This window comes from Eupeodes corollae, chromosome 3 (assembly GCF_945859685.1).
Source record: "Eupeodes corollae chromosome 3, idEupCoro1.1, whole genome shotgun sequence".
Taxonomy (NCBI): domain Eukaryota; kingdom Metazoa; phylum Arthropoda; class Insecta; order Diptera; family Syrphidae; genus Eupeodes; species Eupeodes corollae.
The window spans coordinates 104,938,450-104,965,631 of record NC_079149.1 but is presented as its reverse complement, the minus strand read 5'-3'; the positions used below and the strand labels follow the sequence as shown (position 1 = coordinate 104,965,631).

The window sequence follows — 27,182 nt, the reverse complement described above, 5'->3', positions numbered from 1 at the left end:
CTTCGACTTATTCGGAGCCCAGGCCTATAAGGAGCAGTTTTATCTGGCTCCCCATACTTGGAGTTGTACTAAGGATCTGGCTCTCCAGGTTGGAAAACCACGAACACCAACAGTGCTTATTTGGATGCGGCTTCGTGATTGGCGCCAGACTTAGGCAAAAAGTCTTGAGCTATAGGTGCATCAATGAGCGCCTCATGACCATACGCATCGAGGCAACATTAGCCTGATATGCGCGCACGACCCCACATAAGAGAAAGACGACAACACCAAAGATATGTTCTTCGAGCTCTTAGACAAAACACATGAGCAGGGCCCTAGCTACGATATTAAAATAGTTCTGGGCGATTTTAATGCCAAGCTAGGAAGGGAAGACATCTTTGGTGGAATAATCGGGAAGAACAGCCTTTACGACAACACTTACGACAACGGATTCAGGCTCATAGATTTTGCTGCGGGGTGAAACGTCACGGTAGCCAGTAAGCGTTTTCCACACCTCAACATCCACAAAGGAACTTGGACTTCTCCAGATCAATCTACCGTCAACCAGATTGACCACATTGCGATCGACGCCAGACACGCTTCCAGCATCATGGATGTACGAACTTTCCAACGAGCTAACATCGACTCGGACCACTACCTCGTTGTAGCCAAGGTAGCAGGCAGGCAAATGCATCAGCCAAACAACAGGCACACAAAGTGGCGCTGCATAAAAGAACGAAAGCTGCTCATGAGCACTATGAGCAGAAGTAGCGAGGGGAACGCCGAGTTCGCAGAAGGTAAAAGAGAGGGCATGAGAAGCGTGCGGTCGAAGATGTGGAAAGGTTTAAAAGCAGGAATGAAGTTCGAAAGTCTTATGAACAGGTGAAACAAAATTCACAGGTATATAAACCTAGAACCGAAGGCTGCAAAGACGAAAGTGGAAACATCATAGTGGAACCGCAGTCAATGCTGAGGATATGGAAGGAACACTTCCGCAGACTGTATAACGGCGACGACGAACTGAATTCCTCTGTCAGACAGGATGATCTATTCAACAATAGACGATGAAAGCCAACAATCCGTCCTCCCGACTTAGACGAAGTAGAGATTGCCATATCTAAGCTGAAGTCTAATAAAGCATCTGGAGCGGATGGCTTGAATGCCGAGCTATTTAAAGCAGCAGCAGATAAGTTGGTTAGGGGCATGCACCAACTTATCTGTATGATATGGTCGGAAGAAAACATGCCCGAAGAATGGAACCTCAGTATTGTTTGCCCGATCCTGAAAAAATGAGACCCTCTAAACTGCACCAACTATAGAGGAATAAGTCTACTTAACATCGCCTATAAAATCTTCTCTGCCGTAATATGTTAACGTCTAAAGCCCATCGTCAACAACCTGATAGGTCCTTATCAGTGTGGTTTTAGACCAGGAAAGTCCACAGTTGATCAAATATTCACATTACGACAGATCCTGGAAAAAAACCCTAGAACACCAAATGACAGCACCTACAGCGACGAGCTGTATAGAGCCTGTCTCGTTTTGGCATACCTGCCAAACTCGTCCGTTTGTGCAGGATGACCATGGAGAATTCACGCTGCTCCATAAAGGTTGAAAACAACTTAACAGAACCTTTCGATGTCAAAAAAGGTTTAAGACAAGGTGATGCGCTGTCATGTGATTTTTTTAACATCGTGTTTGAAAGAATAGCGCAGAGCGTACAAGTCAACACTTGAGGCACTACCTTTTAAAAGTCTGTGCAATTACTAGCATATGCTGATGACATTGACATAATCGGATGACCTCAGCGTGATGTCAATGGGGCTTCTGTGAGTATTGAGGTAGAAGCGGAAAAAATGGGTTTAACGGTTAATGAGGGCAAAACAAAGTACATGATGTCGTCAAGAAAAGACATACAACACCGACGTCTTGGTCAAAACGTCACTATCGACAGACCTAACTTTGAGGTAGTCAAGGACTTCGTCTGCCTAGCCTCCGCTGTAAACGCAGAAAACAATACCAGCGCTGAGATCAAACGCAGAATAACTCTTGCTTACCGCTGTTTCTTTGGACTAAGAAAGCTTTTGAGTGTTAAAGTCCTCTCTCAAGGGACCAAAGTGTTGCTATATAAGACCCTTATCATCCCCGCTATGCGGTGCAGAAGCATGGACTATGACAAATGCGGATAAAAGCATCTTGGGTCGGGTCGAGACAAAACTTCTTCCTGTGATCTTCGGTCCCGTATGCATCGAAAGGGAGTGGAGAAGAAGATGGAACTACGAGCTGTACGGGCTATACGGGCTATACAGTGACGAAGACTTAGAAGGGTTTAAGTCCAACGACTAAGATTTCTGACTCACGTAGAGCGCATGGAAACCAATGCTCCGGCTCAGAAAGTCTTCGAAACCACACCCACATTACAGCGCCGTAGAGGAAGACCGCGGATCACAAGTGGAAAGAGACCTCACCCAACTTGGAGCGTGAAACTGGAGACATCTAGCTAGGGACCGAGCTAGATGGAGAAGTTTGTTGGGTGAAGCCCTAGTTCACACAAGACTGCAGCGCCACCTTAAGTAAGTGAGTAAGTATTAAACTTTTTTGAAGTGGAAATGGAAACAAATAAATCCCCACATTGTTTAATGTTTTTGTTAAACGAAACCGGGTTTTCATGCATTTTTCCTTTTGACTCCATAGTTTCATCGTTCCTTAAAAAAACACTCTCTTACACATTCTTATCGAACGGGTGTTTTTGTATTTCTGACAGCTGTCACTTGATTTATTTGGTTTTTCATTTTATGGAACATTTTATTAAAAAATCAACTAACCCTTAAAAAACGTTTGCAAAATATGCAAAATAATGGTTCAGTTCATGTAACAAAACGAAAAAAAAAACAATTTATTGAAGAAAACTTTTGGTGACACACGGCCCCAATCGCTGCTAAAAGTTGTCGAAAACTAGGCATCTCATGTCCGAGCCAGCCGGAACAGCCATTTACCCTAAATCATTTTTAAAACATAATGGCAAACCCTCATAATTTAAGCGGACTCTAATCAGACTTATGTTTTAAAATGTTCCACCACTAAAATCCCCCTACAGTAAAAAAATATGTCCATGTGAATATTGCCTTAAGAAAAACTCTTACATCTTTCAACCATCGAACACATCCCTCAACATCAAATCCCAACGATAAAACTCATCGAATCATCTACATGAGCCACCTATCGACATTATTTTTTTAGACAAAATGGAAACACTGGCCATCCAATCCAACAACAAGAACAACGACAATACCTATACCAAAAACAACAACAAATTTATATTTCGTGGGATAAACTCAACGAACTAAACGAAAACATGTACGCCGCCATTTTCTCTCTTGTGCATTTTATGTCAATAGTTTACCAAATATATTTTCCCACAATTTTAAACCATTCTCTCTTAATAAATTATGTTTTGTTTAATAAAAAACAATTCATAAAATGTGCAACAATCATCGGCATTATGTAATTTAATCAAATAACCATCGTCCCAATCAAAAATAAAAACAATTATCTCAAAGTGCTTTTCCCAAAATCCAAATCCCAAAAAATCACAAGAAAAGAAGAAGAAAAAAAAAGTGCAACACAGAACATTTCAGTTTCAGCAATCGAATCGAGTTCGAGTAGAGTAGCACTAGCGCTAGCACTAGCACGACTACGACGACGAAGAAACGAAAGAAGGAATTAAAAATTAACTACACACAAAAAATAAGAAGAAAAAACAGAAAAATAAAAACCAAGTGACGACCTCCAATCAAAAGAAAATCTCACAGAGTTTCCCTTTCTCTCTTAACTCTAAATGTTTTCCACGCAACAACGACAAAAACTCCAAAAATTCAACAAAAGATTTTACAATTTGTGAAAAATTTGTGTTCTTTTTTCCTTTTTTTGATTTTTTAGTTTGATTTTGATTTTTTGTTATTTCTTTGAGTTTTGGCATTTTTAGTTTGTTGTAAATTAGTTATAAACTTTTTCGTGTGGAAAATCGACGACAACATTCAGCTTCAGCAACATTCATCATCATCATCATCATAATCGTCGTCGTTCGTCGTCGTCCGTCGCTGTCGCTGTCGATATCGCTGTCGTCGTCGTCGTTGTCGTAGTAGAAATAAGTAGAAGTAGGCAGTAGTTGAGATTCAGAGATTCAGAGCCACTGCTGCCGCAAAAGTAAAGGCAAAAGCAAAAGCAGTTCCACATTAAGCAGCAGTAGCAACATTGTTTTCCCCGCGAGCGAGAAGCAAGAGGTGGTGAGTAGTTTTAGTTTTGTGCATTGTTTTTAATTATTTATGTAATTTTAGTTAATTTACTTCTTGATCTCGACAAAAAAGAAGAAGCCATCGCTTTTTTTTCTCATTTTCTTATTGCAAATTAAAAAAAAGAAAAAAAAGATACATCTCGTCCTCCTCCTCGATACCTGCGAGCGAAACGATAGTTTGTGGGTTCGACGAGAACCAAAATTAAGGAGGCAAGAAGAGAGGGAATGTTGTTCTTGTTGTTGTTTTTGCTGCACATTCGTTGTGTTGTGTTGTGTTTCGGTTTTGCAAAGTGGAATTGTGAAGTGAATATTCTTTTGTTGTCATACTAGAGCAGTGCCAGTGTATTAATTTTTGTATTTTGTGTTAATTTTTATATTTCTGTCCATCGCTGCTGCCACCACACACAACACACAACACGAGTGAATTGATAAAAATATAAAATGTTTGGTTTATCTCTTTTGATATTTTTTGTTTTTCGTTCATATCGACGAAAATCATGTTATCAATAGAGGAAGAAGGTGCAGTGGTGTTAGGGAAGAGGGGAGTTTAAAATGTTGCAAATTCTTCAGTGTAACACGTTGATTAGAAAATGAAGCTTATTTTATGCATTTTAGATAAGTTTTTCTCGTTTTTGATATCAAATTCAATTTGCATACCTAAATAAAGATTTGTGTTGAGCTTGAAAATTCACATGAGTCAATTTATTTGGTTCTGCGAAAAATCTTCTTTCCGACAAAAAAAAAAAACTACCTGTAGAACGAACAAAGTCAACCTCGTCCTCGTCTTCGTCATCCTTGTCACTTTGTCCGTCTATCCATTTATCCATCTATCGTGGACTGTTTTTTTGTTTTTAAATGATATCAAATTTCTTATCCAAACTTTTTGGCCACCTGTCTCTCTCGGCAAAAATATCAAAAAGGAAAAAAAAATGATATCACTTGTTGATTGTGTAATTTTTGTGTTTTAAATTGTTATTTGGTGTTGATTGATGCGTTTTTTATTGAATGTTGTTGGTTGTTGCTTCTTTTTTGAAGGTATGAAGTGTTGATTTTATTTGCATGCGAAGGCAAAGCACGGTAATCGGAATTTATATGGCATCTCGATTAAGGTGAAGATGTTATTATCTTGTATATCGAGGTACTCACTGTATTTTTGTCCATCTGGACATTTATTGAATTCATTGTTTATGAGTTGTCTTTTTTGACACAAGTTCAAATAATGGTGTATTCTTAATTTAGACACTTATTCAAAATACCTAGGTTGGTTTTATTGAACCATAAATTGTGTTTATTTTTATTAAGGCTCTTGTAAAGCAATCAATGATATATCATTGGTATATTCTTGTTCTATCCATAGTTATTGGTGTTTAAAACGGGTGTTATTAGACGTGTAATCTTTTTTCGGAGTTTGTCTTTTTGACAGGTTACTTGAGTCATGCTCTCTTTGGTTTGCCATTTTATTATGAATGACAATGTCTGCAAATTTATTTTTCAATTAAATCTACTGAAAAGAAAACTTTTAGTGAACGTATTATCTCATGTCGCGTCGTCCTATGGCTGTGTCTTAGCCTCCAAAATTGTGGGATTTAACAGTTCTGAAATATTTTGTATCGGGTTATGCGAAGTTCTTTTTACTTGTAAAAAGGCCATACTATCAAAATGGGGCTTCTCCCCAAAAATAACCCACTGGCTATACACTTCGGTAATCAGGCCGATACTCATTTATGGAGCCGTCGTATGGTGGACCGCACTGGACAACATGGTAAATCTAAATAAGCTCATCAAAGTCGAGCATTCAGCAGGTATGTGCATCACAGGAGCACTTCGCTCAACACTAACCGCAGCACTGGAAGTGGTTTTAAACCTAACACCACTTGACATCTTCTCTAAAATGGTGGCTGCCAACTCATGTGTAAGGCTTAGAGCCACCTCTCAATGGACCAGTAACAATACTGGACATACTACTATTCTAGACAATTTCAGATCTATCCCAATCGCTTAGACTATACCACCCCAAAAATGGTATTTGGTAAAAGATTCCATGTGTCCATCCCTTCAAGATCCTCCTGGGAAGAAGAGAGACCGCTGTTAGACGATGCGGTACACTTCTATACTGACGGTTCAAAGACCGATCACGGATTTGGAAGTGGTATCTTTTCAGAACAACTGAATCTCAGTCTATCCTATAGACTTCCCAATCAATGTAGTGTATTCCAGGCAGAAGTAATGACGATTAAAGAAGCACTATCCTGGCTCAAAGAAAACTTTATATCTTGTAAGGATATACGAATCTTCTCAGACAGCCAAGCCGCTCTTAAATCTCTCGCGTCTGTCTCCACAAACTCTCAAACAGTCCACGAATGTCGATCATCTCTGAATGAGATGACGGAACAGTTTAACATTCACCTCATTTGGGTGCCGGGCCACAGAGACATTCCGGGAAATTGCAAAGCCGATGAGCTCGCCAAAAACGGAACACTTCTGCCTAATGTTAGACAAAAACATAACATAGGAACACCACACGCTCTAGAAACAACAAATTCTAGATGGTCACAAAGTACCACCTGCCTTGGCAAATATGGCCAAGTATTGACTTAAAACGGTCAAAAGGCTTGATATCACTGAGCAGACAAAGTTTAAGCTCTACAATTGGAGTAATAACGGGACACTGCCTCATAGGAAGACATGCTCTGAGGCTAGGGGTCTACACAAATGACTTCTGTAGAAGCTGCATGGACGAGGAGGAAGAGGGAACAGTCCAACACCTTCTATGTACATGTCCAGCACTCTCCATTAGAAGAAATTTCTTTCTCGGTAATCCCTTCTTCGATAACAACAGTGAACTGGCAACGATTGACACAAAACGTCTCTCTAACTTTATTAAAAGTACAAAATGGTTTGTTTAAATTCATTACTCTCCCATGAGTAACCTCATTAGTGGTATCACAATTTACCCTTGAGGTCTACGTGTGTCAATGACATCTGGACAGCCACTCCAACCTAACCTATGCGAAGTTGATTTTCTACGCCCGAGATGATTGACTCTATGGAAGAGAATATTCGGTATTGCTGATGGAATGTTGGGACTTCTCGACTGGAATTTATCGAAGCCCGCCACTTGCTCGAGATAGTTTATCTTTATTATAAAGCTGTAATACAATCTACGCATTCTTTGTAGATTTCAAATCAGCTTTTGACTTGGCGAATCGTAATGCTCTCTTCTATAAGCTCTCGCAAATAGGTATTTCAACTAAATTTATCCATGTTATAAAAGAAATGTATTTTGATTCTCAAGCATCTATCTGGGATGGGTCAGTTTATTCAAAATGGTTTCCAACAGACAATGGTGTCAAACAAGGATATCTCCTCAGTGCCCTTTTGTTTTCACATTTCATCAATGACATAGTGAATTTCCTTCCTGGTGGAATTCGGATCGCTGGAATGTCAATAAATGTACTGTTGTATGCAGACGATTTGGTTTTACTTTCAGAGTCACCCGATGTTTTACAATTGATGATAAATCGTCTATTAGAATATTGCCGCAAATGGGATCTTCTTATAAACACTGATAAATCCAAGATCATGGTATTTTCCAGATCTTCTAGGAGTCAGATTCGTTATAATTGGTACTTCCTGAAAGTGGTTAACGAATATAAATACTTAGGAGTGAAACTTAATACGAAGATGGACTTCAACGAACATTTAGTTGAGAAAACCAATAGGTATCAAAATAACGCTATTGTGAAGACTACACTTTGCTATGCTGCTTAAGTATGGGGTTTGGAAGAATACGAAGCAATTGAAAAATTCCACCGAAATTTGTTTTAAAAAACTTTTTAACCTGCCTCTGAAAACTATGCTATGCTTTATACATAGAAACAGGTCTTCCTAAACTTACCAGTACATTAAAGACACTTTTTCGAAAGTGTGATACCTACAGTTGTGGCCACACAATTAGAAACGAGATATTGTTAATATTTTCATCAATACGATTTTTCTTCTAAGCACCACTGTGTTTGGTTAGTACCGTTAGTCGATAATGGCTAACACGTGTGTTCCAATCATGTGTTTTCCTGAAGGCAGGAAGTTGTCAAAACGTGGTTATTTTAGGAAATTCATTTAAAGTCGATATTTTTGCTGGACAGAACAGTAGAAACGATAACTTGAATCAGTGAATTTGTTTTAAATTTGGCTTTTTTATCGATGTGAGTTGATTGTTTTCATTATATTTTCATTATTTTTACAACGCCAATAGAAGACAGGCTGATCTGCAGAATCAGCAAGGGTGATCCTTTCTTGACGTCTGGTAAGAGAAAAGATATTGTTACGCCCAAATCAGTCGGGAACTGTCAGCTAGAACCATAAGGCGTCGCCTCTTAGAACATGGTTTACACGAATGTTATGCACGGAGAAAACCACATGTGTCAAAAAAAAACCTTAAGGCACGATTGACTTTCGCTAGACTGCACTCAAATAAAATCTTACAATTTTGGAAAAAAATACTCTGGAGTGATGAATCTAAGTTCAATTTGTTTGGGGCAGACGGTAAAGTGTAGGTTAGACGTCCTCAGAAAAAAGAATTAAACCCAAAATACACACTGAAGACCGTGAAACATAGAGGAGGAAACATAATGGGATGGGTTCATTTTTTTTTTTGAAGTGGTGTTGGCCTTTTAGTAAGGATAAACGGTCGAATATATCAACACGTTTATAAAGGCATACTGGAGAATGTCATGGAGCCTTATTCATTCGTACACATGCCCATTAATTGCGTTTGGAAAAGAAACGGCTTAAAGAAAACCTTATATCAACATCTAATATCCGTATTTTCTCTACAAACTCTATAACAGTCCATAACTGTCGATCGTTTAATTTAATACAACGGTACAGTGCAACCAATCCTACCACGTTTGGCTCATACTGGCATACCAACCGCTACTTGAAAACTGATGCTAATGCAAGACGCTGTGGGGAGTGCAGGAACCAAGTGGAACAACACCACCACGTGTCAAGTCAAAAAAAAAACTTTTGGCCAACAATAGATTTAAAGCGATCGCGGTGCACGCCACCGCGGTACGGCGTATTCTCAAATGACTTTTGCAGAAGCTGTATGGACGAAGAAGAGGAGGAAACAGTTCTTCATCTTCTCTGTACATGCCTTGCACTAGCTCAAAAACGCAAGAATTGTCTAGGAGAATTCTTCTTTAAGAGTCTAAATCATGTTAAGCATAATCAGCCTCTCACGTTTCTAAACTGACTCAAGCTTAGGAGGAAGCCTCAAGAGTCATGTTGTATCCCAATGGGCCATTAAACTGGCCTTAGTGTATCTGATTCCATCATGGACAGCCACTTTAACCTATCCTAAACTTACCACCTGACATTAAACCTTAACTCAACCCAATTACAAGAGAAACTAACTAACTTCAAGTGCTTGGCATGTCTATCACAGATTGCCTCTTATGGAATGATTACGATTTCTCTGCAAGAGATTTTGCCCCCTTTCAGATCTGGCTATAATGTAAAAAGCCTTAATTCAAAATTTGAATATAAAAATTTTGTGTATCAAATGCTATTTCAATATCAATCGAACAAGCATAAACGTAGAAATGTTATCAATTGAAATTTATTGGCATATTACTACAAAAAACTACATATTTCATCATTTAAATATTATTATGTATCAATTTAATATTTCCTGTTATGGTACTTATCTTAAAAAACATTGTAAGGATAACAATCGCTTAGCTAGACAATATTTTTATGTTACCGGTTTCCTCTAATGTTTTTTAAATCGCTGTGTTATTAATCTTAAATAATATCTTACTAATAATAAAAATATATTTTAAAAAGAGATTGTCAAAGCGCAGAATAATATTGCTTGGCATTGGTCTCTTTTAAACGAAACTTCACAGGCGACATACAGTTGTGTTCAAAAAAATAGGAGTACGTGTCCTTTTTAGATTAAATCGTGACTCAAAAGATGTATAATTTTTTTAAATTTATTTTTTCTTTTGTACAAAATAGGTAATCCAGTCTTTTATTATTATGGTTAAAGACTACTTTGTTTAAAGCAAATAAGGTAGTAAAAACATGAATTTTATCAAAATAAAGCCAAAACGAATTTTTCAAAATAATAGGAGTAAACAAAATAAAGTATAAAAAACTAAAAAAAAAATATTCAATATTAAGATTTTTTTGTCAGTATTTTGTGGAAAATCCTTTTTTTTAATAATTGCTGCACATCTGCATGGCATAGAGTTCACAACGGCCTGACAACGCTTAACTGAAATTTGGTTCCATGTTTCCTCGACTGCGTCCCACAACTGCCTCGAATTCAAGGGTCCTCGTCGAGAAACGCCCTTTTTCACATCTGCCCATAAATTTTCTATTTGATTGAGGTCAGGCGACTGAGCTGGTTCCATGACCTCAACCCTAGTGACCCGAAACCGTTCCTGGGAAGACTTACTGGTGTGTTTCGGGTCGTTGTCTTGTTGAAATACCTATTTAACCGGCATATTACAACTCGCATAAGGCAGCATCACACTGGACATTATATCCACATAAACTCGCTGGTCCATCATGCCAATGATTTGATGTATGGGGCCAACACCAGCATATGAGAAACTGCCCCATGCCATCACTTTAGCACCTCCATGCTTTACCGTTTTAATGGTGTACCGAGGCTTAAACTCGGAATTTTCTGGACGTCGGACGTATTGCCTAGAGCCAGTTCCACCGAATAAAACAATTTTGGTCTCGTCAGTCCACAAAATGTTTCGCCATTTCTCTTCAGGCCAATAAGAATGGCTTCTTGCAAATTTGAAACGAGCAGCTACATGTTTTTTTGTAAGCATCGGCACTTTTCGTGGACTGCGAGCGGAAAGATTGTGTTCCAACAATCGCCTTCTTATTGTTACGCTACTTCCTGCCAGTCCTAGATCTTCCTGGATCATCTTAGTGGACGCAAAAGGATCCTTTCGGCTGTAGCGAACAATACAACGATCCTCATTTTCACTCGTTTCTCGTTTCCGTCCCCGGGTTTCGACTTTTTTTTTCATATTTTACAGCATTGGCGATCATTTGGTCAGAGCACCCCAACATCAACTTTATATCCTTATACGTTTTTCCTTCATTTCGCAACTTGTTTATGATTTCCCGTTTTTCGTCGGTGCAGTGCTTTCCTCGGCCCACTAAATAACCAAACTTGTTTAGATTTTCGATATTCTAACTATTTAATATTCCTATTTTAATTTAGTTACTTACTGTTTATTTTTTTAAGTTTTAGATTATACAATATAACTCACACTCCTATTATTTTGAATAGCCTGATTGAGAGTAAAGATCATTTGATCTCTGGATACAAATGTAAACGGTTATGAATTGCAAACCAGTTCATTGTTTTATCATCTTTAATGTCCTGTTATACTTACCGGTAGAGAAATAGGCTAATTACCAGTATACACATTGTAAAAAAACACTTGAGCAAATTTCGTAAAAGCACTCCTATTATTTTGAACACAGTATGTAAATGTTGTCCTCTACGTTTTTTAAATGGAGATACAGAACTATTATTTGATCAAATCAGAATCTTCTAAGATCTTTCTGTGTTCGAGTTTAAATAATGTTTAAAAAAAACATAGTAATTTTAATAAACAAAAAATAACACTTCAAAATATGTGTTCAATAAATACTCATATCTATGAATTTTTCAAATAAATTTAGTATGAAAAAACAGGTTAGCTTTCGTGTATTATTTTTTTTTAAATAAATAAATAACCAATAGTCCGTCGAGAACAAGGGCCTAGTAACATACAACTCACAACTATTTAGGTGTGCGAGTGATTTCAGAGATGGAGGGGGCCTACAATTTGTATGCCGAATCCGAACGGCTAATTGAAGAAAGCACTTCTTTTTAATGACAAGAATTACTCTAGCAAGATTTGTCAATTCCTCGCAAGAGGCAGTACCTGTGGAAAAAACTTTAGGTGGCACAGACAAGAATTTAACCCAAATCTCTATTGTCGTTCCTAAACGTTGATATTATTACGTTTTGTTATAAATATGACGTAATCACATCGTTCATAAACTCGTTGTAGAAGTGCCAAACAGTTACGATCTTAAAAAATATCCAAAACTCAGCTAAGCAGATAAATTGATATATTTGGTTCCCAAAATGTTTTAAAACATACATTAAGCGGCCAATAGAAACCACACTTGTGTGCACATCGGTATATCTACAAACCGATATGGCTTTCCGATAAACACTACATCGTAGACACATTAGTTGTAAAAGAAATCTCAAAGAGGAAAGATCAGAAAGAGTAACGTTAAAGTTTGAAGCTTTTATTAAAACAACTTGCTACGCACCAACAACGATTCAGACGGAACTGAAGACCAAATGTGCGCACGCATCCCCATACACACAGCACACCGATTTAGACAAGGAGATCAAAAACTTTTGATTTTACTCGCTTCGTGTCTGACACCGAAAATCGGTGTTTGCTCTAGCCCTACACAGCACAAATTTATACACAAACTGACAAGTGTGAAAACAACTGTGGTGTCTATGGGCCCTTTTACAATCATCAATTATTATTAAATTTTTCAAACAATTTAAGTGCAGCTTTAAGTTTTTCTGTGCTATAAAATTTGCGATTTGAAGTTGTTGATATTGGTATTTTAACATATCAACAATTTTTAACAAGTTTTAAAATGATTCTAACATATTCCAACAATTTGTTTCAATAAAATTTCAACAATTTTGTTTACATAACAATGGACAGGTTTAGACAACATAAGGGACTTAAGGGCCTTGAACATGAGAGCGAACAACGAATAAACATATTGTACATATTTCAAAAAGTCATTTCAAACAAAAACATATTTAAATCCTAAGAAACCAATCGACACTATTGTTAGGATATTGAAATATGCATTTTGTTCTTTAAAATAGGAAAATTTTGTAAAAACAGTTTGGTAGTAACAAATTGCAGTATGGTTGCTACGAACTCTCAAACTCTATTCGCGTTCCACATACCATCCACACTGCAACAAATAAATCGTTCGCGCGCAACATAACCTCAATAAGTGTCATATATTTTTTTTTTTGAATTGAATTGAATTTGAATTTTTTTGAACTTATGGCTGAAACACAAACACCCTTCAGCTTCGGCTTCTCCTGACGTTTCAGCCAAAGGAATTCAATGCATGATATCACAATTGAGCTTCGACCTCACGTTTCGTTTGACAATCGTAAGGAAAAGAACGTAATGTAACGTAATGTGACTCCAAACGGAAGCTCTAGTTCAATTATCTGAACATTTGCTTTGTCTGACAGCTGAACAGCTGTAAAAAAATGTCAACAAACAAAATATTTGCCCTTTGGAGTGATGAAATAAAAGAAACGTCATTCAAAGCAACCTCCAAGTAACGCAGACGAAGCCGAAGCTGAAGCGTGTTTGTGATTCAACCATTAACTTCGCAAACCTCTACTTTAAGATTATAGTACAAAAATCGCTACCTACTGTCTACAAAACACTCTCCAGGCAGGCTACAATTCCATCACGATTTGTATTTTAAGGAAATATTACTTTTTTTCCAAATTACAAGGAACCCTTTTACAGGAAGCAATAAATGAAGTTGTCCAAAAAGTAAACAGATAAATCATAGAGTAATAAAGATCACCTTTCAGTTGAATGGAAAAACATGATCAATTGGCATTTTAATAGACAATAGTTAGGGAGATTTGTCTTGACTAACTTTCCAGTCAACTTTGCATTAAAGTTGCCTTAATTGGAAGGTTATTTTCTTGACTAACATTCAAGACCCTTATGTCGCCTGGACCTGCCCAATTGTTCGAAAAAGGTGTTTCAAAATGATAACAGAAAAGAATCACATTTTTTAATATTGTAAAAAATGTTTTTGATTTTTCCTAAATTCGAAAGTTTTTTAAATCCTGCCCTTCCAATACATTTAGTTAATGTTCAGACGGAAAGATTATAAAACTACTTAAGTTTTTCAATTTATCTCTTTTAAATAAATTGTAAGTGTTAACCTGAATAAAAATTGTATAAAAAACGAATTTTGTTCATATGAACGAGAACAAAGCAAACATTTTGTTTTGAGCTAAAATGTTTTCTTATTTATTGAAGCAGACATAATATTTTTTAGATTACGCATTTTTCAATCAATTTAGTTTTTGACAGATCAACATTTTCAAACACTGATCGTTCGAAATAAAACGTAACATGGAAACTGATTAGGAAATAATTTTATAACAATGCGAATTTTTCTTTTTTAATTAAAAATTCTTACCTCAATTCTCGACTTTCAAGTCAAAGGAATATATGCATGTGGATATATGAAAAAAACTAAGTGATTTGTTCCTTTCAGAAACCAAATGATTCTATCTCTTAATACAGATTACAGATACTAAACCGACAAGTAAGGTAGCGAGGTAGCGGCCTTAGAGTAATTGTTGATGCTGATTTTGAATACGAGCTTAAGTAACCGGTTTTCAATATTATTTTTGACCATGTACTTGGAAAACTTATTGTGAAAGTTTTGTTTAAAACAACGAATAACTAAAAAATCTGGCGTGATAAACTTAGAACGGGAATAGTTATGGTATTATGGCTTGAGAGTGGGCTTAACTACTCAATTGCTTTCTTAGCCTAACAATCAATGGTTAGCCAGAGAAATTCTTCGTTTGATCTTAGCGCTGGTGTTGTTTTTTCCTCACAGTTAAGGGCGGGTTATAACTATTAGTAAAATCCATCAGTAAAATGTTTCTTTTTAGTTTTTGAACATGTTACAGATTTATTTCTAGCGAAAGATTGATACAATAAGATGAATCCTATATTCAAGTATTTTTTTGTATTTAATTTATAAATCCATTTTTTAAAAGAAGCCAACAAATACTCCATTTCGTTTTACTGTTGGTGTTCCAATTTTTACTGTTCCTATCACATCATTACAAATTTTACTGATGAAAGCAACAGTAAACAAATTGTCTGAGGCGCGAAGCTCAATGTTATGATCGAAAGAATACAACATTTAATGACGTAAATTTATTGATTGCTATAAACGCTATTTTTATATTATGCGCTCACTAAAAGGGTTATAAATACCCTTATAATGATTAAACATAGTGCGAGCAATTAGGAAGGGACATCATAAGAGTGTGAAATATTGAGATTGGTAAAGCATTCCACATTCGTGTAGTGTGGTTAAAGAAAGAATCTCTATACTTAACAGTACGTTCGAAATTAGGCTCTGGGATAAACTGATGGGCATTCCTAACAGAACGGGTATTACGGTTGAATTGTTTAAGGGGAGGAATGCAACTGGCTTTTTCAATAGACCATTGTCTATAAAAGTAACATAAAACAAATACAGGCATGAGACCTTAAGGCGATGTTCAAAAGAAGCAAATTTCTCGATAAGAAACCAATCTCCAATCATTTTTAGAGCTCTTTTCAATTCTATCCAAAAGACTCAAGTACTTTATTGGAGCACCAGCCCAAATATGAGAGTTATACTCAAATTTTTGGCGAATAAAAGCTTTGTAAATTATCACTAAAACATTTCAGATTTGTCCTGTTACAAATTTTACTGATACCTGTAACCGGCCTCTTAGTTTAGGTTAGGTTGAAGTGGCTGTCTATGATGGTAACGGACACACTTAGGGCAGTTTGATGGCCCATTTTGATACCACATGAATCTTGAAACTTCCTCCTAAGCTCAATGGAACCCGTTTGAGCCCCTTACGAAACGTGAAAATCATTATGCTAATATGATTTAGATCGTTAAATAAGAATTCTCTTAGGTAATTATTGCGTTTTTGAGTTATCAGGGCATGTACAGAGAAGGTGAAGAACTGTTTCCTCCTCTTCCTCGTCCAAACAGCTTCTTCAAAAGTCATTTGAGAATACGCCTAGCTGCGTGGCGTGCTTTCCTATTATCGAGCTTGTATACGATCTGCTAAAAGATAGCAAGGTGATGTTGTTCCACCTGGCGTTTGCCTTCTTCATAGCGTCTTGCATTAGCAATAGTTTACAAGTAGCGATTGGTATGCCAGCATTTGCCAAACGTTGTAGAATTGGCTGTACTGTACAACCGGCCCCTTACGTCTGTCGATTGAGACGTTTGTGTTGTAGGTCCTTTCTTGAAGACATCATGTTCTTTGTTTTGTATCATTAACCTCTAAACCAATTTGTACCCTCTGTCTAAATAGTTACAAAACCCCCGTTGATATGGCGCTGAATTCTTTTGTAATATCAATGGCATCAGCATATACGAATAATTGGACATACTTTAAGTTATGTTACTTCCAACCTTTAAAGAGCAGCGTGAATTCTCCATAATCATCCTGAAGAAATGGACGAGTTTTACAGAGACACCAAAACTAAGACATACCTCTTTTCAGTTCGTTCCTGTCACATGTTAGTAAAAATACCTCATTCGAAGCAGTTATATTGATTTTAAGAAGGCTTTAACTGGGTTTTTAAAAGTTAATGTTGAAAAAATTTAACATTATTTATGAAAATAGGTACAATTTACTTTACAAGTGGAAGAAACAAATTGTTAAGTACATATATTTTCTTAGGCGTTATTCTAACTCACTTACTTACTTAAGGTGGTGCTACAGTCCTGTGAGAACTAAGGCCAGAACCCAACAAACCTTTCCATTTAGCTCGGTCTCTAGCTAGATGTCTCCAGATTCGCGATCCAAGTTGTGAGAGGTCACTTTCCACTTGTGCGCGCCACCTGTTCGCGGTCTTCCTCTATTGCGCTGTCCTGTGGGTGTGGATTCGAAGATTGTTCTAAAATTTTTAACACAAATTTTTTTAAGACAACAATAATCTAACATTTAAAACCTATTATTAACTACATATTACTTTTCAAAAGTTGGTTTATCCTTCACCAACAAAAAACAGAGAAGAATTATAAATCAAGAAGTTTGGCATTTATTTTTGTACACAAAGAATACTGCACTGATTCAAAGATTAAGCGCGATATCAAATCAAATCTCTTATTAGTTTGCACAAAACATTTTTACCTCGATAGTCATTCTTTATGCAAAAAGCTAAACAAGACAAACAAAAATAAAACAACTAAACAAATGATTAACATCTTTTTAAATGTCTAATCTGCAAACTACAATAATAATAATACAGCATGTCGAACGCTTCGATATTATTGATTCTTTTGACTTATTTATTTGTACAACTAAAAACACAGGACCGTATCATTCGATCGACAGTGTTGTAAAACATAATTTTCTGAAGTTCACTTGTACTTGATTGGAAGATAAGATTATGAAATATGTGATCTTCCTGTGCGTTTAGTTGCACATATCACAAATAAATACAAATAAATATTTTTCTATGTTTAATTAGCTAAATACGAGTAGAGGTGATAAATAATTTATATATTTTTTTTTTGCATTTCGATAAATTATTATGAAAGGGAATATGAAATAAAAAAAGAAAAAGTCTATACAAATGTCAAATAGATTATATTTCAGATGAAGATGTTTGTTGAGTCATTAACAATGCATCTTGGCTGTCGGTTGTCGTTGCAGTTAAATACAAAAATTGATATTCTAACAGTTTCCGAAAGCTTTGATATGCATACCTACTAAGTGTGTTATATTTTATATCAGAATTCTCGAGATCTATCATTGTATTCGAAAACGACATTATGGTAGCTCATAAAGAATAAACCAAATAATAATAGTTATTTTTGTCTAACTCATTGACGAAAGACTCTCCATTTATCCGAGCCGTCGCCATCTACTTGAGCATCCCAAGGCTTCGAGTGTCCTAGTCTACGCCATCTCTCCAGCGTAAGCATGGTCTGCAACGCTGTCACCTACTATAAAATGTACTAAAAAGGACTTAATGTCCAGCACACCAAGCTCAATTTTTGGCACGATATCTGCTTCCAGTTAGATTGCTTACAGCTCATGATTGTAGCGTCTCCGGAATCGTACTTCCTTACATAATGGGCCAACAATTCTTCGTAAGACTCTCCTCTCCAGTGCGCCTGAGGAAGGCTCTCAGACCTCGGGTCCATATGGCGAAACCATCGTCCTGTACAGCAGCAGCTTAAAAGTAATGCTAAGGTTGACTTGACGCATCCAAGTACTTTTTCCACTAATGTGCAACCCAGGATTTGTGTTGGTTGGTTTTTGTATGCTTTGATCTTATTTCTGAATGTTTTTTGTAATTTATCTAGAGTCTAATTTTATAAAAGCAGTAGTGCAAAAATGTAGAAAAATGGAACTGTTTGCTTTGGGGCAGTTTTTGAGCTAGCCGCAGATTTAAGTTTATTCTTAAAACCTTATTCAACGACATTTCTTTTTTCATATTATTTTGATATACCCACAAAATACTGTCACAAAACATGATTTAATAAAATTGACTTTCTTTTTATTTTTCAGATAAACTTCGACGCACAAGAATAACTTGGGTAAAAAAAAGACCAAAAGCCGCATTTTCAGAGGCTATTTTTTTTAATTAGTGGAATCCTTGGAAAATTATAATAGATATAAAACAAAATGGCAACGAGTGACGATGAACCTATGCACCTGTATGAGGTATTTCAAAATTGTTTTAATAAAATAGCCAACAAACAACCCGTTGCGAATGACCGAAATGGCTATCAGTCGCCCTATGGCGGTGGAGGCGGAGGTGGCGGTCTAGATAATGGCATGTATTCGGCGGATGAATTTGTGCACGACAATCCAGGCGGCAGCGGAAGATTCTCAGTAACTAAGGACACAAGCGGGGGACTATACCACCAAACCGAACAGTATTTTGATGCCACCGGCAACCATTGGTATGCCTCGCCTGTTGGCGGCTATGCTCCTCAAACTCCGTACCAGAATACGATAGGCCATCCCCAACACACTGACCAAGATCACCATCATAACCTCCACCATCAGCAACAGCAACAACAGCAGCAGCACACTCTCACCAGTAGTATGGTGCACATGGATGGAACTCAACAACAGCATAATCCGGCCGCCACGTCTCTACCACCAATGAGTTCATTTCGCGGCAATCCCACGGTCCAACAGATGGGCACCCCTGGTGGTTCTCAAGGTGCTGCCACCGGTTCGCCGGCGGCTCTATACAGTTCGCCACCCCATTTGGGACCGCCAACACACCAACAACAACATCCACACAGTATCCCCCACACTCAGCACACCCTCCACCACCAGCAGCAGCACAGTCCTGCTCTACAGAGTTCAGTTGCAGTAGCAGCGGCTGCTTCGGCAGCACTTCGAACCAACGCCATGTACATCGCGCCAGATCAAAGTATTAGTAGTTTCAGTTCGAACCCATCGACACCGGTCAACTCTCCACCGCCACTAACAACGGCTCCCAACGCTCAACAAGCCGCCGCTGCTGCACATCTTCTTCTATCGGATAAAGCAGTTGTTGCAGCAACAGGCAGTGCATCATGGCAGCACTTGGCAGCTGCCGCCAATCCGGTTCTGAACGGCTCTGGTGCTGGCCCAGTCTCGTCTGTGGGCAACAGCTCTAGCAGTGCATACGCGAATGATATTGTGCCACCCAATCTTCATATGTCCTTTCAAGGAGCTCGAATGGAAGAGCGACTGGATGACGCCCTCAATGTGTTACGCAACCACTGCGAACCGCAGCTGGGATGTCTCCCAATGGTAGATGGTTTGGATGCCAGCGCAGCTGCTGCGGCTTTATCCACATTTGTGCCAACTTCTCCCTCATCTCACATCGGCCCCAGCACGTTGACATCGCCAGGCGATGTTATTGGCGGAGGCCTTGGTTCAGATGTGTCTGCAGCCAATATTAAAATGGAGAGAAACCTTCCCGTTGTGCCACCCTCCGCCACCTCGACAAAGGCGGCGAAAAAACGAAAAGAGCCCTCAGACGCTGACTCCAAACCCACTAGTTCAATGGAGGCCAATTCGAATGGACCCGGCAGCAAAGGCAAACGTCCTCGACGCTATTGCTCCAGTGCCGACGAAGATGATGGTGAGCCCGTTGTAAAGGCACTGCGCGAAAAGGAACGTCGACAAGCAAACAACGCTCGCGAACGGATACGCATTCGGGATATAAATGAGGCTCTCAAAGAACTCGGCCGGATGTGCATGACACACCTAAAATCCGACAAACCGCAAACGAAGCTCGGCATCCTGAATATGGCAGTGGAAGTGATCATGACACTCGAACAACAGGTACGTGAACGCAATCTTAATCCCAAGGCAGCTTGTTTAAAACGGCGCGAAGAGGAGAAGGCCGAAGACGGCCCCAAGATGTCGCAGCATCATATGCTGCCGCAGCCGCCACCATATCCACCAATGCCTGGGGCACCGCCAACGAATCTACCACCACACAATCCGGTGCAGCATCCTCAATAGCAGTTGAGTTTATTTCGCCATCATCTTTAATTTTTTTTTTAATATTGTTTTTAAATTTTAGACTTTTTTTATAGTTTAACTGTAAATAATCTGCAAAATTTTATTATTTAAAGACATTTAGTAGATCTAGATTTCTTCCACACAAACAACAACAAAAATATTATCTAACCCTCTCCTATCCCAAGAATGTAAGTCTCTTTATATCTTTTTCCTCTATCCCCCAAAAGCCTATCAAACTATTTTTCTCCCAAAACGAGAGACTTACCAAAACAACACACACACACAAAAAAAAAACAAACACATAACTACACCGTAGAGTAATTAAATCAAAAGTTTAACTAAACTACTTACAAAACAAAAAAAAATATTATATTAAGTAAAAATCGTTCGCCAGACAAAAGTACAGCATTAGATTATGTATAAAACTTAAAAATATATAAATATATACATATATATATATAGATTATATATACAAAAAATTACAAAAGAGAGAAAAACAAAACAAAAACAAAAAGAAAAAGAAAACATTTTAGTTCAAAGTTATCAAAAGGCAGCCATATTTATATAAAATAATTATATACATACAAAAAAAAAGAAAAGAAAATGTATCTGTGAGCGACTCAAAAATGGCTCAAAACATTAATTCTATTTAAAATGAAATGAAAAAAATATAATAATATTAAAATAACAATTATAATTAAGTGAGTTAAGCAAATCTAAAAAAACACGAAAAACAAAAGAAAAAACGCAGAATCAAAATCCTAAATCCTATAATTTAAAGCTCAGCTTTGGATAGTAAAGAGATGGAAGAAATTGAGATTAAAAAAAAATACCAAGAAAAGAAATAGAGAGCGAGGTAGTGATGGACATTGAGATGAACTTCTATCGGGCTTAAGTGTTGCTAAGGTTGTTATAAACCTTAAAGCTTATAGGATACGTTAAAAAGAGCTTTGAAAACAAAACAATCGGTTCTAAATAAAGTCTTGTTTATAAATAACCACCTAGTGAACTCGAATTCCAAATTTATCATGACAATATGTGGGTGTGTGGGATATTAAACAAGAAAAAACCTGTCTGTAACGAATCAAATATTGACCCCTTGGAGCCATTTTATTCTAAGCGACATTTTCGAGAAAAAAAATAACATAAATAATTCCAATTTTCATTCTGAAACAATTAGCGCCATAAAACCTACTTTTAAATCTCAGGTTAAGTGCTCCATCCCCGACAACATTACTCGCACACAGGAATAGTTGAGAGTTGTAAGTCACTAGGCCCTAGTTTTCAACGGACTGTTGGGCCACCTAAGTTATTTTAAAGTGCTGTTAATAGTGTTGAATAAGTGGTTCCATGGACCCGCAGTAAACCTTTGTTTGTCGCTTCTGATATTTTGGTGGAAATCCTTGGCGTTTGCGAGCGCTCCTGAAATCATCATCAGCCTTTTATCAAATTCATTTTTTCTTTTGGACGACCGCCAATTTTTGTTTTGTAAATCATAGGCCAGATTTGCTAACGTGTGATTTCTAAACATTGTAGGATCTTTTAATTCTGAAACTCTGTTAGGTATTTAATATAATTGATTGCAGTCCATGCAGTCGATATAGAGCCAAGTATTCAGCTTTGTTCAAGAAATTGTCTGAAATCATATTTAAGAAACTATTATATTTGTTTTGCATGCTTCCAAATTTCGATTGATTTTAAAACAAAAACTTTTCTAAATCATTCAAGCTTTGTCAATAGGATCTTTCACAATATGTGGACTTGATAGCGTCGAGTTAAAATATCCCACTATATTTTCAAATTAATTTCGAAAGTGAAAGTGATGACTGACGTTAAACAGAAAATTATTTTGACCAATATTATTGACTAAACTCTCCTTTGTTAAAAAAAAAAACAAACATAAGTATAATCGTAATCAGTAGGTCAGAAGTTCGTAGTTATTTAAGAATTCTTGCAACAAGTTCGTTAATTTAATCTGATGAATACTTTGTAGAACTAAAATAGAGAATTCTTTTGGAGTCAAACCTCTTTCCCTTTCCTAGTGCCCACACTGTGCCTCTTTATAATAAGGGTAGTAATATCCCCTTAAGTGTTCGCTTATTTAAACAAAAATCTGAGTAACCTTTATGATCGTATTTTTTTAGTAACTTACATTTCTCTCCTTTAAAAGAATTTGATATTTACTAAAATAATGCAAAACTAGAATAAAAGAAGCCATTGAGAAGCTTGCAAGGTTTGTAGAAATTTCGAATGGATTCTTGATTTCAAGAATCAATTTTCCATCTAAATTATTTATGAACCTTCTAATCTTCACTTTTTTAGTTTGCAAAATATGTTTTAAAATTTGTTTTAAAAAGTTCTTTTAAAATTGAGAAATGCTTCCGATCGAAATTAAATTTAAAAAACACCAATCAGAAAATTTCATAAATTACTTATTTCAACTTTGGAACTTTTCCCTGCTCACGTATTTTAGAATGCCTTATTAAAACTTAATTCAAGGTGCCTAATTCCATGTTTAAAAAAAAAAAACATTTTCAGATCAGTTATGGACACAGTCAGCCCTTCATTAATTCCATCGTAATCGGAAATGTTTACGAATCCCGAAAAACTGTACCATAAAATCCGTTCGTAATGCAAAATTGTATGAGATTTTGCACTACGAAATGATTTCATAACAAAAGTTTTTCGGCACTCGTAAAAATTTCTGATTACGATGGAATTCATGATAGGGCTGAGTGCCTTTGTGTTAGATAAAGTACTTTTTAGCTAGAATTTAAGCAACCTTGAAAGGAGTTAAGCTTAAGATGGCTCTATTCAACGTTCCATAACCTTTTCAGAGAACTTTTAAGTGTTGGCATTGCATGAACTGAACCCGAAAAAAAAATCATCCAAAAGAGTGAATACTTTTTGATTCAAATTTAAAATCACACACTACGACAGTTCACGTACGAAAAATTGTATCGATATCGAAAAACTGGTGGGTCATTCCGTAAAACGACTATCGTCAAACGATAGCGTTTTGACGATAATCATCAAAGTGATATCGTCAAAACGATACAGTTTGCACGATAGCTAAATAGGTATCGTCTGTCTGTCATTAATTTCCAAATACGAGGTGTGGCAATTTCCGGGAATTTGTCAATATAAATAGACCTTCACAATAATCTCCCTTTAACTCTACACAATGATTCCAACGTTTCTCCCATGATTGGAAGCACCCTTGATAGTCCTCCAAAGTTAGCCCGTTTAGCACCACGGTCAGAGCTTCTTGAACCTTCTGTACGCCGTCATGATGAGTTCCCTGGAGGTGCGACTTCATCTTGGGGAATAGAAAAAAGTCGCAGGGAGTAATATCGGGGCTATAGGGTGTGCCTCACCCACCACGTTGGGATGCCTCTTTTTTTTGCAAAAACTCTTGCACAACCAACGAGAATAAGTGAGAACCCTAGGAACCATCTTTGCGCAAATCTTTTGTTCAAATTCTCGTGTAACATCTTCCCGAACCGTTTCTGTGTTGATGTTTAACTCGTAAGACAATGCACGAGTGCCAAGGCGACGGTCAGACGTGATCAACATGCGCAAACGATCAACATTCGCGTCGGTACAAGAGGTGACGGGAGCTCCTTCTGGATCGTCTTCCACCGATTCACGCCCATCCTTGAACCGCTTCGCCCATTCAAACACACGCGTTTTTGACATGCTATCGTCTCCATAGACAACCTGCAATATTCGGAGGATTTCCGAGGGTTTTTCGCCAGATTTTACTAAAAATTGGATCACACATTTTCACTACGCCACTAAAAAATCTACTTGCAAAAAATACGCATAAAACGTAAACCAAACGTGCTTATACTTAAACTTTGAACCCTAACCAAAAGGAAGATCCCCAATGGTAACAAATGAAAAATGTTTGCCACTTTTTAAATTATAACTAAATTCCCGGATCTTAATTGCCACACATCGTACTAACTAAGCAAATTGAAATAAAAATGTTTCGGCGTAATTAAGTTATGATACAAAGTGAAAATGAAAACTCAGAAATTTTTTTTTTTTTTCTAATTCATTTTTATTTATTCAATCTTAAACCTATCTTAAAGCTAGACAAAAATTCATAAAACTAGCCTAATTATCCATAACTAACAACTAACTTAATGGTCCCATACGGACACTCTAAGTTAAACTATAACACTTAAAACTAATGCCTTTCGGCCCTAAGATCTATTTTACTTCATTTAAATTTTATTTCATTTATTTTTGTATTTATTAGAAAATTTGAACAAAAAACTAATATCAGAAAAAAAAAAAAAAAAAAAAACTCAGAAATAAATACGGTTATAGAGACAATTTAATAGATAAACCAGACCCTCTATCTCTTCCATCCCATATGTAAGCATTTTTATTTTTTTCTAACTTGTCATAAAATAATTTAAACCATCATATTTTGTTCAAAGTTTTTCAAAAAAATATGAGTCATTGAATTATATGTTTAGTTTATATTTTTAGTTTTTGAGCCACTAAAACTGCATGTCCCCAAAAATAGAAAAATTACAACTTACAACAATATTTTATGTACCGATCGCGATTCCAAACGAAAGTTCTTATTCAATTTTAATTGGACATTCATTTTTTATCGTGATTGCTATCGAAAACAACTTTAATTTTTAAGTGCATATTAAAACGTTCAACTTGTATTTCTTCTTCCATATTTCCAACAGCCACGTATACAAAAATTCGCTCTCCTAGATCATTTACAGATAAAGAAAACAAACAAAAAATGCTTTTCTGCTTTTTAAAGTTTAACAATTGTTTTAGATATTTATTTATAATATTTTGCAACATAGCTTTATAAATTTATAAATCCAAAATCTCCTAATATGCATTGATGACAAATGTCCAAAAAGCAAATTGATTTCTAGAATTTTGATTCTTAGTCAGAAATTACATTATTTTGAATTGTTCTCAAAAATTTGAGCTATGTTTCGATATATTATAGTTTAAAGTGCCACTTCCATATTTGTTAACAAACTATAGTTTTTCCAACTCCCGTGCTTAGGAACATTCCCCATAAATTTGAAATTTCTGTACTCAAATGTAGCAGTTGCTGTAGTTTGAATTCAGAAAATTCTTATTCAATTTTGTGGTCGTCTTAAAAACGGAAGCATTATAATTGTTTATACCGCGGCATTAAACAAAAAAATTATGAAAAGAGAAAGCAACATGGTTATACCTCTCCTTTGTTACGGTATTTATCGCTAATAAAATAAATACTTTAATAAAATTAAGATATACATGTTTCTGATTTTTCAAAATTAAATCTCAACTATTTTTGGATATGAAAATAGAAAAATTACTACGAAATTTTAATTTAGAAAATATAATTTAACAAATTAATACAAAATTCAAAAGGAATAGTTTTATAACCTTAATTTACTCACATCTAAATTACTGAGCTTCTTCAAAACTGACTTTACGGATTTTTTTTTACAAATTTGATTCAGATGTCAATAAATTCAAAAAAGTAATAATTTTATTAACATTTAAATTAAATTTCTGAAAAATACCTAAAACTCGAAACCCCTTTAAAATTAGTTATGCTTTAAAACTTGCATGAAGCTCTATTCTGTTAAAAGTTCAAGTGAACTTCTTCTAACTTTCAGCTTACGACAAAATTATAGTTTTTTTTACAAGTCCTCCCATTTTTTAACGTTTTTTTTGAAAAAAAGTTGACTTGCTTCAGTTTATATGGTTTTTAAAATTCAATTTATTTAAAAACAAACATTGCACAAAATGGTTCATGAAGAAAGAAGACGACATTGGCCAAGAGTACCTTAAGTACTGACAAAAAATGACACTCTATAGAAGTTCCAATTTGGTTTATAAAATGTAGATCGGCTCGCTTATCGAGAAGACGCACCTAGATAAAGTCGAGGTTTTAAAGTCACTAGGTCCTGGTTCTAAAGCAGATATCTAATGTGTTCCAAGCATACAAAGCCCGGCATGAGGAAATCAAAAGAGAAATTTTACTTCACCCGTAGGGTAACGTTTGTGGCTCTCAAATAATTTATTTTCAACTAAGATCTCTGAAGCTATCCAAAACCCATGCTGTTAACTTTTGAAAATTATAGGTAAACTGCTTCAAATAAAATTTATAATTAAAAAAAGAAAAAAACTTTCCTATTACACTCTTCTCTGTTCTTTCTCAACGTCCATTTATATTTAAAAAAAAACATTGTTTAATTTGCCGTTTATATTTTTAAATTGTTCCCATTAAGTTGCGCTTTTGTTCAATTATTTTGTAGTTATTATTATTATTTTTTTTACAAAACTTATAAAATAAGACAGAAATTAATTTATAGATAGGGAGATGATAAAAAACGTTGAAAACACAGATACGAGTAAGACAAAAAATAAACTCATTGGAATAAAACAATCGGATAAATAACAAATAAAATAAAATAAACGACAACAACTACAAACAAAAATTATGGCCAAATTAAA

The 27,182-nt window shown here is 36.1% G+C and overlaps 2 protein-coding genes across 2 annotated transcripts in view; both read left to right on the top strand.

The window, feature by feature from the left end:
• LOC129949726 (tetraspanin-6-like) overlaps window positions 1-27,182 on the top strand; it is a 332,660-nt gene that overhangs the window by 1,461 nt on the left and 304,017 nt on the right. The gene's annotated exons all lie outside the window — the stretch shown is intronic.
• Window positions 3,316-27,079, top strand: LOC129949720 (protein daughterless). The gene is made up of 2 exons (XM_056061349.1): window positions 3,316-4,265; window positions 18,720-27,079. The coding sequence occupies exon 2, from the start codon at window positions 18,837-18,839 to the stop codon at window positions 20,682-20,684; it is 1,848 nt and encodes a 615-aa protein (XP_055917324.1). The 5' UTR covers window positions 3,316-4,265; window positions 18,720-18,836; the 3' UTR covers window positions 20,685-27,079.

Excerpts from the sequence above, each read along its gene's own strand:
- LOC129949720 (XM_056061349.1), top strand. The coding sequence starts at position 18,837 with ATGGCAACGAGTGACGATGAACCTATGCACCTGTATGAGGTATTTCAA.